We start from the raw sequence: 12,553 nt of genomic DNA on the forward strand, positions 1-12,553 counted from the left end.
ACTGGTTACTGAGAAGCCGCCTGGTGGTCGGAGGCAGAGTTGCAGCTCAGTAATCACATCGGACACAGTTTAATAAGAGGCATAATTTATATTCAATACATACAAAAATTCACGTAAATATGCATAATGTCTTTTGATTGTCTTAATGTGTACATAATACAACGGACATTTAAAGTAAAAATATCAACTCTGTTTTTCAAATGTCTCAAACATCAACAGCATCCTTTGCTTCTTTTTTCTGAGCCTCCCTCAGCCCTCAGTAAGTCTGCAAAAACAAAGAGTCATTATAAGCAAGCGGTTTATTAACTGTACTTATATAGTTTACTGTTATTTTCTAGATGCCAATACTACATTATCTCAATGCTGGCGGTGAATACAATTGATTAATGAGTGATATGACTTGAGTGGAGTATAATAACAAATATCCTCATCTATTAAGCAAAAATAGCATTTTGAAAACTCAAATTCAAGTAAAAGTCCAGCATTAAGTACAATTAGTAATAGAAGCATCCTCAGCAATGTAGTATCAACATTAAAAGTACTTATGTGGCACCAAATGAAGGTGAATATTCTTATATCTGATGTGGGCCTACTGCTACTACTGAGCTGCAACGATTAGTTGATTAACCAATTAGTTGATAAACAAAAGCAATATATTATTATTCAACAATTAGTTTCTTAATGTATTACCTTACCTAATAATAATGTTGAACATTTGCCTGTTCCAGCTTCCTAAATGAAATGATTCTCTTATTTTTCGTTTGTCTTGGTAGTTAAATGGGCATCTTTGTTGGTAAAAAAAAAAAAGAAGCATTTTGACAATGTCACCTTGGACACTAGGACACTTCTAGACTAATTAATTTGTTGAGGAAATAATTTGCAGATTATTCGCACATCTAAAAAGCCTGTTTACCTCAATCATGTCGTAGATCCAGCCCAAGAATTCAGCAACGTTGGTGTAAACCCCTGGATGGTTGGGCTCAGCACAGCCTGTCCCCCAGCTGACGACCCCTACCAGCCTCCATACATTTTCATCCTGGCAAACCAGAGGACCCCCACTGTCCCCCTGGAGAGGTAGACACAAACACTAAACTCACCCAGCTTTCATCATGCCAGGGTTTTACCGTAAACAAGTCACATAAAAGAGGATGAATCTTTAAAACGCCTCTGCAGGCCAGTCTTCAAAACATAACTCTGACCTGGCATGCATCCACTTTTCCCTCTGTGTATCCTGCACAAAGCATCCGTGGTGTGATCTCTCCATTGTACATGCAGGAGCTGTTGCAGTTCTTTGTGCTTATTATGGGAACAGGCGCCTCTTTCAGGGTGTCAGGTGAGTGAACTGAGTGAGAAGACACAGGTTTAATGCTGCTCTGTCAATACACCTGGCACACTGTCATCATGTGTGAATTAGACTTGCAGCAGATGTAAATTATTTTTAGAGCAGTACTGCCTCACCACCGTCAGGCTGTGTGTATCCCCATCCAGAGATCCAGCACTGTGTTCCTCCTGGAAGATCATAGTCGTACTGAGGCAAGCAGACGGGCCCAATTGTATCTGGTGTCAGAATAATTTACATAATTATTCTGACAGGCTGGAACATGATAACTTGGTTTATGATTTTTGTATTCAGATATGTTTTGTAGTTGTAATGGCTTTTTATTCAACACTGTTTGAGAGACCAGAATGGATTTATTTCCCCGTGTTGGGGTTTTGTCTTGTAATAGGCTCCCTCAAGTCTCCATTTACTGCGAATATGTTTGGGTACACAAGCCATTGTTAAATAGGTCCCATAAGTCTTCCTCAACTTGAAATACTATTTTTCTCATGTTGTCGCTTCCCTTGGTTATGCAGAATGATGAATGTGCAGAGTTTTGACACTCGAAGGCTGTTGTATCCACTCCATGGGGAAAGTATCTCTGTGCTCACCTTAAATCTCATTTAAAAAAACTTGTTGTCCAATATGCAATTTACAGGAATGTGGTGTGAAAACTTCAGGCCTCCAGTACACTTAAACTGTAAATAGATTCTCAGTGAAGTAGTAGACATCTTGTCAAGTGGTTAAACTTTGGAAAGTACAAACATTTGCACATTCATTGATTCTGGATTTTTAAATGAGGAAGGAGTAGATCTAATAAACATTTTTTTTTCGAGATAATTGATACCCTTTTATGGTTCAATAGAGGCTTGTTTTCGGAAATTTGTCAGGATAAGAAAATAAACAGTAAACTGAGGTCGAAGCATTGACATTTTGTTGTGTGTTTGAAGCACCGCTATCTCTTTTGTGTTCAAAGGTTTCAAAGAGCTTCACAGACTGACCTGAGAAATTTAAAGGTGTCCGCAGTTTCAGAAGTGCTATATCACTGTCGTGGCTCCTGTGGTTATAGTCCTTGTTGTAAATGATCTTCTCCACCGCATATCCTGTGTGCTGAGCCATTTTCGCAGAGCTGCGGGTGACAATACCAGCGTAAACCACCCAGCTGGACACCTGAGGTAGCCTGTAGCTAACATTTGAGAAAAGAAGCAAGGAAGAAGACACTGATAAGAACCGTTGTGTGTCCAGTGAGGCGCAGCTGCTAATGACTGATTATTCTCCTTCTAGTCCGTAGCCCCGGCCCTTTAAGTGCTGGAAGGTCAGCTGTCTTACTTGTGCACACAATGGGCAGCTGTGACTACCCATTGACTGGTGATGATGGAGCCTCCGCAGGTGTGACGGTTGCTGTAGTAGAGGCTGACCTGCCAGGGCCACCTGCCCAGCGTGGCCTCGACCCCCCCGATTATCCTGGGCAGCTTCGCTCTTGTCCCACACTCTAAACAGAGATCCATTCATCAAGGAGTTGGGTTGGTCAGAAAGCACAACAGCAAATTGCAGCATTCACAAGCTTTATTTTTATAATGGAACTTCGGGGTGTTGGATTTAAAATCACACAAAAAGAGTTAGGTTAATTTGCTCACCGAAACATTGCAAAGCGATAACCTTCCCTGTGATGCAGTTCCCCCTAAATGAAAATAAATTGTGTAACTAATGATGCATCATTATTATGCAGTAGCTTTCTGCTTCATTACCAGTATGATGTCCTCAGACAAATTGCCTTACCTGAATTCCCACATATTTTCCAGATTGCTCTTGTGCTCCGAGGTAATTTGTATAAAGCCATTAGTAAAGTTTGGCCCGATATCAGTTAGATTCACTCCTTTATGCTTGGTCAGTCTGGTAAGAGAACATATGCAAAAATAGTGGGAATGAGTGTTCAGATCATTCAGACTCATTGATGCAAATTTGCAAATGGGGTATTGGAAAATCATAAATAAGCTGGGACTTCAACCTTGGCATAGCCGGCTTGGATTAAAGCTATAAGTTAATGAGTGGGAGCTGCAGTCCCAATCAGTGTTAAGGGTGTACGATTATGTCCAAAGTGAAAAACCTCAAATGGCCGAGCTGTCTGCAGACCAGCGTTCCCAGTGAAGAGTTCCACCTCTCGTAGCACACTGGCAGCCAGGTGGGCAGCTTCCCCAGCTGGATCTCCAGCAGGGAGTTCTCCGGGCTGATTCTGTAAAACACTGAACCTGATTGATTGAAAATCCCTCCAGAGACAAGCTCTCAGGCAACAGTAATGAACGAGCGTGTTTTATAAGTGGGGGATGATTAGGAAAAACACAAGTATCTATGCTAATACAGTCAAGGAGATCGTTATGAGTGATGTTTTCATGTCAGTCAATGGGCCTGTCTCAAGAGTGAACAACAAGATGACGCTATTGATTGATAATTTCACAGCTATTAAACAAAAAATCAAAGCAGCCAGCACACATTCTGCAGTATTTAATTCATGGATGAAAAGGGGAGGAAACACAGACCTTTCCTGGGGTCAGAGATAGAAATATCTTCGGTTACGTTGCAGAAAGACGTCTCCTTTGTGTCCCCAAGTCCCACTGGACTTTGGGAGTAGGAAGGCTTCAGCAGAAGTTTGACTAGATGAAGATGTAGGTAATCAGACTTTTAATAAGCCACTGACAGAGCAAACATGAAGTGTATTGTTTCGACTAAATGTTAACAGAGGTTCTGAATTAGAACCTCAGAACAGACATTCATTAGAAAAAACATTTGCTAGTTTTAAAAGCCTCTCAAATAAGAGAAGGTGTTGCTTCCCCTTCAACTACAATCTTTTAAGATCATTTTAGTTGCACCTTCATATACACATTTTCAGTCCTGTCAAATGCTGATAATAAACGCCCTTAAAAATCTGCCAAGCTCTGAAGCTTGAATAGCTGTTACAAGACATGTTGTACTTTTTTCCTGGTTACAGTTAAGCTAATTTAATGATTCTATCTCAGCACAATGACTCACCTAGAAACCAGACACCTACAGCCAAGCCTCCCAAGAGTCCGACAGCACACACCGCCGCCAGCAGCCTCACTAGCCTCTGAGCTGTAAAGAAACAATTAAGACCTTTCATGATGCCTGCTAAACCTGAGAGAAATAACTAAATGTCAACGGTTACATTTAGTATACAGAACGTTAACAAACAGGACTAGATTATTGATAAGCTAAATTCTATACTGCACAACACTTAAGAGTTGAAAAGCAAATCTATACTGTGACATTTCAATCCAAAAGCTTTATTTCTTATCAATGAAGTGTAAAGGATTGTATTCAGTGTCTTTTTTTTTGTTTTTGTACTGGTGATGCACGACTGCTGTTGTAGACTGTCGCCACTCAGCGGGTGCACCACTGGAGCTTACCGTGAGTCGTCGGGTGAATCCCTTTCAACCAGCCCTGCACTCCCTTGGGCTCCGTCACTCCTGCAGCTTTCTCTGAATGGAAGGGATGGCTGACAGCTGCCGGGTTCTCAATCACTGATAATGTGTCTCCATCAAAACTCTAAAATAAGTCAAGTTAGCCAGTCAGACCTGATAACAGCTTGTTTTGTTAAAGTCTTTTGCAAATATGCTTACTTGTAAAATAAACTACCCGCTGAACATCTGCTCCTCCGACACAGTGCACTTGACTCTGTCAGATTTAATTAGGAGTTAAGTAAACATGAATATTATCAAGACTGCGCACTCCGGATGTATGAAGTCAGAGCTATAGGTGTGTTTACTAGATCTCCTCAACATGCATGATAGCAATTAGCATGTTAAAGTCTCTGGATGTCTGTTTTGAGTCTTTTACACATGCTACACAATACTTGTTATCAAAAAAAGCTGTTTCCCTCTGGAGTGAGAGTGTTTTGGTTGCGATTACTCCTCAACGAGCAGCTGTGTCTAAAAGCAACATATTGAGAGTATTACGGTAATTATAAAAAATCTCTTCATCGACGTGAGATGCAGACTTGGTATTATCATGTTACAGTACAAAATCCTCCTAAATAAAAGCTACACCATCTGCTCTCTTGTATTAACTCTAGGGTGTAGCTACACATATCATTTTACATTTGGAATTAGCATTAGTTGCTTATAATGCAAATGAACACTTGACACATTCCATGCAACTGTGTCATTATAGGATGAACCTGAATCATTTCAAAATAAACCAGTGACAGGAACATGTGTGATACAAGTTTGAGGTTAACGCTATATCAGCAGCTGTTACTGTACATTGTGATGGTGAAAGTAAAGAGGTGTCAGGATTGCATTAGACAGATGGAGCAAGTGAATATTTAGTCTCCCTTTCTTACCATGTTTTCCCGTCGTACAGTCCTGAGGAAAAGGCAGCGGTGTCCGTGCTCATCTGCAGGCCTGAGCTGGAGGTAGAGAGCTGTGTCCCTCTCGTAGTGGATGCACCATTTAACAGAATGCAACTCTGGATTTTCCCTTCACAAAGAGACAATGAGGTCAGCAGTGGAGCAGAGAATGAGGCTGTTGTTCGTCCAGGGGGGGTCACGGGGCCTGTTGAAGCAGGCTGAACCGGGTCTTTGTAGGGGGGGAGCATCTCCAGAGATACCTCCAAGCTTAACTATTGATAGGACACCGGGTGTTGCTAGGTTACCCTTTTTACCCGTGCCAAAAGATTGGCCATTTGCACCTGAGACATTTTATTACCTGACAGTTTGTAGGTTCGGCGAAAAGGTCATTATTGCAGATTGTTGAAAGTCTCATATCATGTCCATCCCCGTCATTTGGAATCCAAAGCTATCATCTCTCAACACTCAGAAACAAAATGCTGACAGATGAGACTTTCTCCCTCTCCACTGCTCGCAGTCATACGCTTTCAATATTCAATATGAGTAAACGTACCTGGCAATAAACTAGAATCTGATGCTATTGCCTGGCTGAACAGGGCCTATTCAATATTCCTTTTCTGCATTCAAAATGTCATCTTTGTTTTAAGTGGTATGAAAAAGGAAGCGTGAGTGGCAGCATAAAGCAATCATTAACTCTAAGAATAGTAAGAATAATTAATAACTGAGATGTGCTCTTTGAAAAAGGTGAGAGGCTTATTCAAGGGAGATCAAAGCCTATGTTCACGTCGCCTCTCAGACGAATTATTGATATATTCAAATGAAATGAAATGAATTATTTAGGCCAGGTTAAATAATATGTAATACAAAGGTTGTTTATGTATCTCCTATATGCATGGCGCGGGATGAGTCAGAGTCCAGGTGATGGGAAAAAATGCCAGGAAGAAAATTCCTCCTTGTCCAACTGTCAAGGCCAAATCTGAGAAATGGCTCAGATCTGTTCCACTCATGTAACAGGTGCCATGGAAATATTTGGAAATCAAACATGGAGAAATGACCAATGCACGTGAAAGAGCAGCATCTGAAATGAGTAACACTAGGGTTTGTGAAGTTTATAATATTTGATCATCTTAGCAATGGGCTCAATTGTTCTTCTGCAGAAGCAAAATGAAGAGCATCGACAACACAGCTGCATCTCTTCCTGGGACTTGTTGTCTCCCTCTTCTGGTGAAATGTATTCTCCCAGAGCTGCCATTCACTTTGTTAGAAATCAATGGGCAAAGAATAAGAGCATTTTCATTCAAGGACATGCATGTAAGGTTCTTCTATCAAATGATTATTTTGATCCTCCATCAAAATGTTTTGACGTTTAATATATAGTCCCAGATATGAAGAATGTGCCTTGGCTAAGTATTTTAGTCACACAAGAAGTTAATGTTGTGTATTTATCCTTTTGTAAATATTCTTTAACACTGTTCTTCAGTATTATAACAGTAATCTATAATTGTCTGGTCCTTACTTGTTGTGGTTGCTTATGAATATAAAAAGTATTTTCTCAGTGTAGGAGTTACACCTGTAGCTTAAGAGTAAATTCAGTCTAATGCAGTCCTGCAACACACAGTCGTTTTTGTGACGCTGTTCTGTTTTTTATAGGTCTAAAAAGACTTGCCTTATTTTGAAGACATTTATCAAGCAATGTTCTCTATTTTTTTCTAATAACGTAATGTAACGATATAGTCTGCAGTGGATTGAACAAAGCAATTTGCAGCTAAGCAATTTGAAGATGTCAACTGTAACTCTTTGGAAACTGTGCAGGACAATTTTCATGATTTCCTGACATCTAAGAACAAAAATTATATAAATCAATATTTAACGTATTACTTGATAATTAAAAATAATCATTACTTGCTACAGCCCTATTCATACTTGGATGTTTTATTTCTAATATTAAATGATCTAAATGGGGTGGGCAAAATAACTAAAATACTCATTATAGCACAGTACAAATTAACCGCACCAAAATCCTCTAAAATGATCATGAAGTTGAAACTACAGTTGATAAACACTATTAAAACTGGACATATTGGGGAACACTTAAAACATCTCAAGCGAGTTTGTCGTGTGAGTGTGTGAGTGTGTGTGTGTGTTTGTGTTGGTTTGGGAAGGGAGGCATGTTGGAAGGGGGAGGGGAGGTTTGGTCAGTGTTGGTTTGTTTTGAAAAAATGAGTGGGGATGAAGTATTATTTGGTCTGTGTGCCTGTCTCAGTGTCCAGACCTTGAACATCAGATGCAGTCTCTCCATCCCGGCTCTGAAATCCCACAGTAGGGTAGAACCGAGCAGAAGGGAGGGAAGCTTCTTTTCAAAGTTATGGCAACATTTGCCTCAAAGGCTTTTTGACACAGTCCAGCCCACCAAGCCATTCAAACCTGACTCATTAATGTGTGGACTGTCAGGAGAGTTGTGCGGAGGCTGCCATTAAGGCTTGGGCCCACAGTTAGAGGGCAAAGTGGAGCATCTTAAAGGCACAATCAAAATGCAATTGTGTTGTCTGACAGAGCACCACCGCACAATCACACACGTTTGAGTACACCTATTAAAACCACCCGTCAAATTCCAAATGTCTAGGCCTAAAATGTTAGTTTTAAAGATCACCTATTATGCAAAATCCACTTTTTCCTGTCTTTTATAGACATGTGTCCCCTCTGTGTAAAGAGAGTCTGAAAGTTTCATTAAAAAACATTCGCTCACTTTTTGTCCTGATCCATTTATATTAAAACCTTTCTGAAAATGAGCTGATCAGATTTTGGCCACTTTATGATGTCATAACAATTTTTTTTGGCTTGTGTAACCATTAGCCAATCACCAACCAAGGTAACCCCCCCCCCCACCTTATCACCTGAATCTCCTCCTAGAGCACCATTGTTTTCTTTTTAACCAAATATCTCTCGGAGCGGCGTGGGGAGTGGCTCCTTATTTTCATCTAAAGTAACAGGCAGAGAATCAGCACTTTTGAAACTGCGCTGAAACAGAGGGGATTATGGGATGCTACAATGCACGATCTGTTTGGTATTTTGAGGCCATACACTTCAGAGACATGTTTTGTATATATCTGAGACCTTAAATAAAGTCATGAAAGTATAACAGTATAATAGGGGACCTTTAAACTAAACTAAGGTGTGACTTTTCTACTGAATGTTATCTGAAATCACTCCTATCGTTATATGAATTAAGCTACATTCAGCAGCCAGTTAGCTAAGCATAATAACCTGGTTGTGTCCATACTGTACGTAACAACATCTGCCTACCATTACCTCTTACGCTCACTGATAAACATGTTATATTAGGTTCTCTCATTACAATAACATAAGTGAAAAATACAAAAGTGTTGTTTCAAGGGAGATTTTGAGTTATTTCATATAAGACAGAGCCTGTGGTTCTTGCCTTAATGCTGAATTATAACTGGCTCCAGCTTCAAATGCAACATACAGATTAACAAATTGTCAACAACAAAAGAAAATAAGTGTATTTCATAAAATGCCTGAACTATTTATTCAACCCTGTTGAATATATAAAAGGGGATATTGTTTCTGGCTTATGATAAAGATGAAAAGATCACAACTTCTACATTTTCAGGTAAAAGATGGAACCATTAAACAATTGATTAATATGCCAGGCGATTGACAAGTGATGAAAGGCAAATTGTAAACATTTTCTTATATGAAAGCATGGTTGAATCTTTAATAGTCGTGAACAGAACCATCAATTGGTCTTTATGTTCACACACATACTCAGTATACATACATTGTAATGTGAACAAGATAATGATATCTTCAGAGTATAGGTCACACTATACAAACAGCTGTGAGTGAAATGTAAATATTGATCTAAACTCCTCTATAATGTGGATAGAATGCATCACAAATGTATAGGGTCAAGAACTAATGAACAAACCTTTATTTGTGCAAAAGCATGGCTGAGGTTTTTTGCAATGTCATGATGACATATAATTTGTTCAATATGCGAAAGCTGTCAAGGTCATGATGCAGCACAGGGTGATGATGGAGACCACTAATCTATGGCCCCAACACACACGCACGCACGCACGCACACACACACACACACACACATGCACACGCACATGCACATGCACATGCACATGCACACACACACAAACACAGTACATCTCACACCTCGTGCTCAGAGGTGGGAAGTTGTGGAGTACAAATACTTTGTTACTGTAATTTTTATGGTATCAGTACTTTCTGACAACTTTTTACTTTTACTTCTTACATTTTTCTACACAAATACCTGCACTTTTTACTTCTTATATTTTCAAAAGAGGCTCGTTACTTTAGTTTTAGTTAACCTTCCTGTGCAGCAATCATGCTACCTGCTGGTAAAACTACTGAATCACAACTGTAAATAATATTAAAGGTGAGTGCATACCAGTGTCATGAGTTATTCCTGAGTCACTGCTGCTTAAACACTTGACCCTATAAGACCACACATATATTACATTGGACACATAAGGAAAGTTAATAGAGTAAACTAAATCTAAAAATCATAAAAGAACAGCTGATATCCATTATTTTGTATGACAAAAGAAAACTTGGTGCTAATTATTTCCCCTCACTCTGCAGAGGCTGGTAGCTGTGGTAGCATACTGCTCCCTGGTGGTAGACTGTTAGACTTCCATTTAAAATATGCTTTTATTATTTTTGGTGTAAATATTCAGCGTGTAAATCAATTCCTTTTTTTTTAGATACATTTCCCTTTTTTTAAATGTTAAAGGTTGCTGTTTTGAGGTCAGGTTTCATTGAAAGTTGGAGTGAAAATCTCTGAGAGGAACAGTCATTTAGAGAGATCCCATGTTGGGCCGTTTGTGGCCTTCGTAGTCTTTGACAACATTTAATGTGGACATTTCAGTGTGTGCAACATATTGTAATTACATAACAATATACTTATGACAGGTCTAAGCGTGAGTGTGGCCTCAGCATAGTGGCTAAATGCTAATCAGTTGTGTCAGTATTGAAAGTGACAGGATGAATAAATAGCTGTCATGTATATGTTTGTGTCTTGTCTTGTAGAGGCTAATGATAGTGAGGGTGGGTAAGAGCAGAGCTGCTCCCCACCAGATGGCGGGTAATGTGGTTTGGTTTAGCTGCCCACCACGCTCACTCTAATTAAACAGAGAAGATTACATTAACACTGGCTCCAACTCAATCTGCTCCTCCACTGAGCGTGGCGTTGCACTGAAGGCGGGAGGGGGGGGGGGGGGGGGTCACAGAGGTGATCGTAGTTTGCAGAGTCAAAATTACACATTTGCAAAGCTAAATTCATTTCTTAAAGGTCCCCTATTATACTGTTCATCAATATATTATAGGTCTCTGATACAAAACGTGTCTCTGAAATGTTTGGCTCCAAATACCAAACAGATCATTGTAACATCCCATAATCCCCTCTGTTTCAGCCCTCTTTCAAAAGTGCTGATTCTCTGTCTTTTACTTTAGATAAACATATGGAGCCACTCCCCACGCCCCTCTGAGAGATATTTGGTTAAAAAGAACACAATGGTGCTCAAGGAGGAGATTCAGGTGATAAGGTGGGGGGGGCAGGTTACCTTGGTTGGTGATTGGCTAATGGTTACACAAGCCAACAAATTGTTATGACATCATAAAGTGCACATGTTTTTATATAAATGGATCAGGAGAAAAAGAGAGAGAAACTTTTTTCCTGAAACATTCAGAATCTCTTTACACAGGTTTATGTATAAAAGACATGAAAAAGTGGATTCTGCATAATAGGTGACCTTTAAGAGAATAACACTCGGAGAAACTCAGAAATAAATGCTTCAGTTCAGACGATTGGATCAACTAGAAAAAGAGTCCAAAAGCTTTTACAATAATTTCCCCAACTGCTGTTGACTCCTTGAGCAAGCCACTCAACCCCCACCTGCTCTGTTTTTGAGTTCAGTGGTCAACAACATCTGACACTGGATCTACATAAAGCTCTCAGGTAATGACGCAGTTGTAAAATCGTGCAAATGTGGAGAAATATTGTAGGTAACCGTTCAAAACTAAATGGATAATTTGGTGTACAATTGACCAAAGCCAAACAATAGCGGTTCTTATTAGAGGAAATGGAACAGGGTTGTCTCTTGTGAAATGTTCGATCAGCAGCTGAACTGACTGATGAGGCGGATGTCTGTGAGATCTGTTGGCAAATAATGTAATAATGTTTCTTTTCAACATAAATGATTTAAAAGATCTGTAGAGTTAAATGTATTCAATATTTCACAAGTAACAGCAAAAGAGTATAGTATACAAGCAACATAGTTTAATGTAGGAATCAGATTTACTCTTCTATTTAAAAAACATGCAACCCCATGACAAACAGTGTGGCAGGTCTCAACCCCAAAGGTTGAAAAACCATTACACTTCAGTGAGCAATTCAAAATGCGGCATATTGACAATGTTGACGCTGTTTTCCAGTAGAAAAATGAATGGAGTCTTGTTGTATGTCATTATAATCAGTCTTAAGTAACATGTGTCTGTGGCCAAATTAGCTGTAAACACAGAGCCCTTGAAAACAAACGTGTAAACAACACTGTTAAAACTGCAGGCTGGAATTTTGCTGACCTTGTTGAAATAATATAGCTAGAAAATAGATTACATAATAAAACATTCAAAGCGCACTCAGAGGCTACTTTATGGTAACATGGAGACGATAGAAAAAGGAAACCAGAGGAATACTTTGAATCAGCACGATAACCTGTTAAATCTCTAAGGCATTAGGCAAACAAAACCCAACATTAAAAAGATGTCCAGTAAAAGCTGCCAGCACCTGAATTTAGTAAGAGGTCTCAGTTTCACTG

The 12,553-nt window shown here is 39.5% G+C and overlaps 1 protein-coding gene and 1 long non-coding RNA gene across 5 annotated transcripts in view; one reads left to right on the forward strand and one right to left on the reverse strand.

Moving 5' to 3' along the window:
• Positions 1 to 12,553, forward strand: part of LOC307036735 — a 36,534-nt gene that overhangs the window by 368 nt on the left and 23,613 nt on the right. The window contains exon 2 of the long non-coding RNA XR_013807433.1: positions 930 to 1,074. This is a non-coding gene — a long non-coding RNA (uncharacterized lncRNA). The remainder of the gene's footprint in view (positions 1 to 929; positions 1,075 to 12,553) is intronic.
• On the reverse strand, positions 69 to 5,805 carry tmprss5 (transmembrane serine protease 5). 4 transcript variants are annotated; one of them, XR_013807431.1, is made up of 14 exons: positions 5,676 to 5,805; positions 4,741 to 4,879; positions 4,346 to 4,426; positions 3,856 to 3,969; positions 3,426 to 3,561; positions 3,098 to 3,211; positions 2,956 to 2,999; positions 2,648 to 2,810; positions 2,320 to 2,447; positions 1,459 to 1,557; positions 1,200 to 1,342; positions 914 to 1,066; positions 696 to 785; positions 69 to 265 (listed from the first exon to the last, which is right to left on the reverse strand). XR_013807431.1 is itself a non-coding variant. In XM_079677301.1 (13 exons), exons 1-13 carry the CDS (start codon positions 5,676 to 5,678, stop codon positions 257 to 259), a joined length of 1,383 nt encoding a protein of 460 aa, XP_079533427.1. In that variant the 5' UTR covers positions 5,679 to 5,805; the 3' UTR covers positions 69 to 256. The 4 variants fall into 4 exon arrangements, 1 of the variants encoding a protein (XP_079533427.1); XR_013807432.1 differs by having other exon boundaries at positions 2,320 to 2,504; XR_013807430.1 differs by lacking the exon at positions 3,098 to 3,211 and having other exon boundaries at positions 2,320 to 2,504.

This window comes from Notothenia rossii (assembly GCF_949606895.1).
Source record: "Notothenia rossii genome assembly, chromosome: 4".
In the NCBI taxonomy this organism is placed as follows: Eukaryota; Metazoa; Chordata; class Actinopteri; order Perciformes; family Nototheniidae; genus Notothenia; species Notothenia rossii.

Excerpts from the sequence above, each read along its gene's own strand:
- tmprss5 (XM_079677301.1), bottom strand. Across the intron at positions 4,427-4,740 it reads GATTCACCCGACGACTCACG|CTCAGAGGCTAGTGAGGCTG; the intron begins GTAAGCTCCAGT and ends GTTTCTTTACAG. Across the intron at positions 2,505-2,647 it reads GCTGCCCATTGTGTGCACAA|CTACAGGCTACCTCAGGTGT; the intron begins GTAAGACAGCTG and ends CTCAAATGTTAG.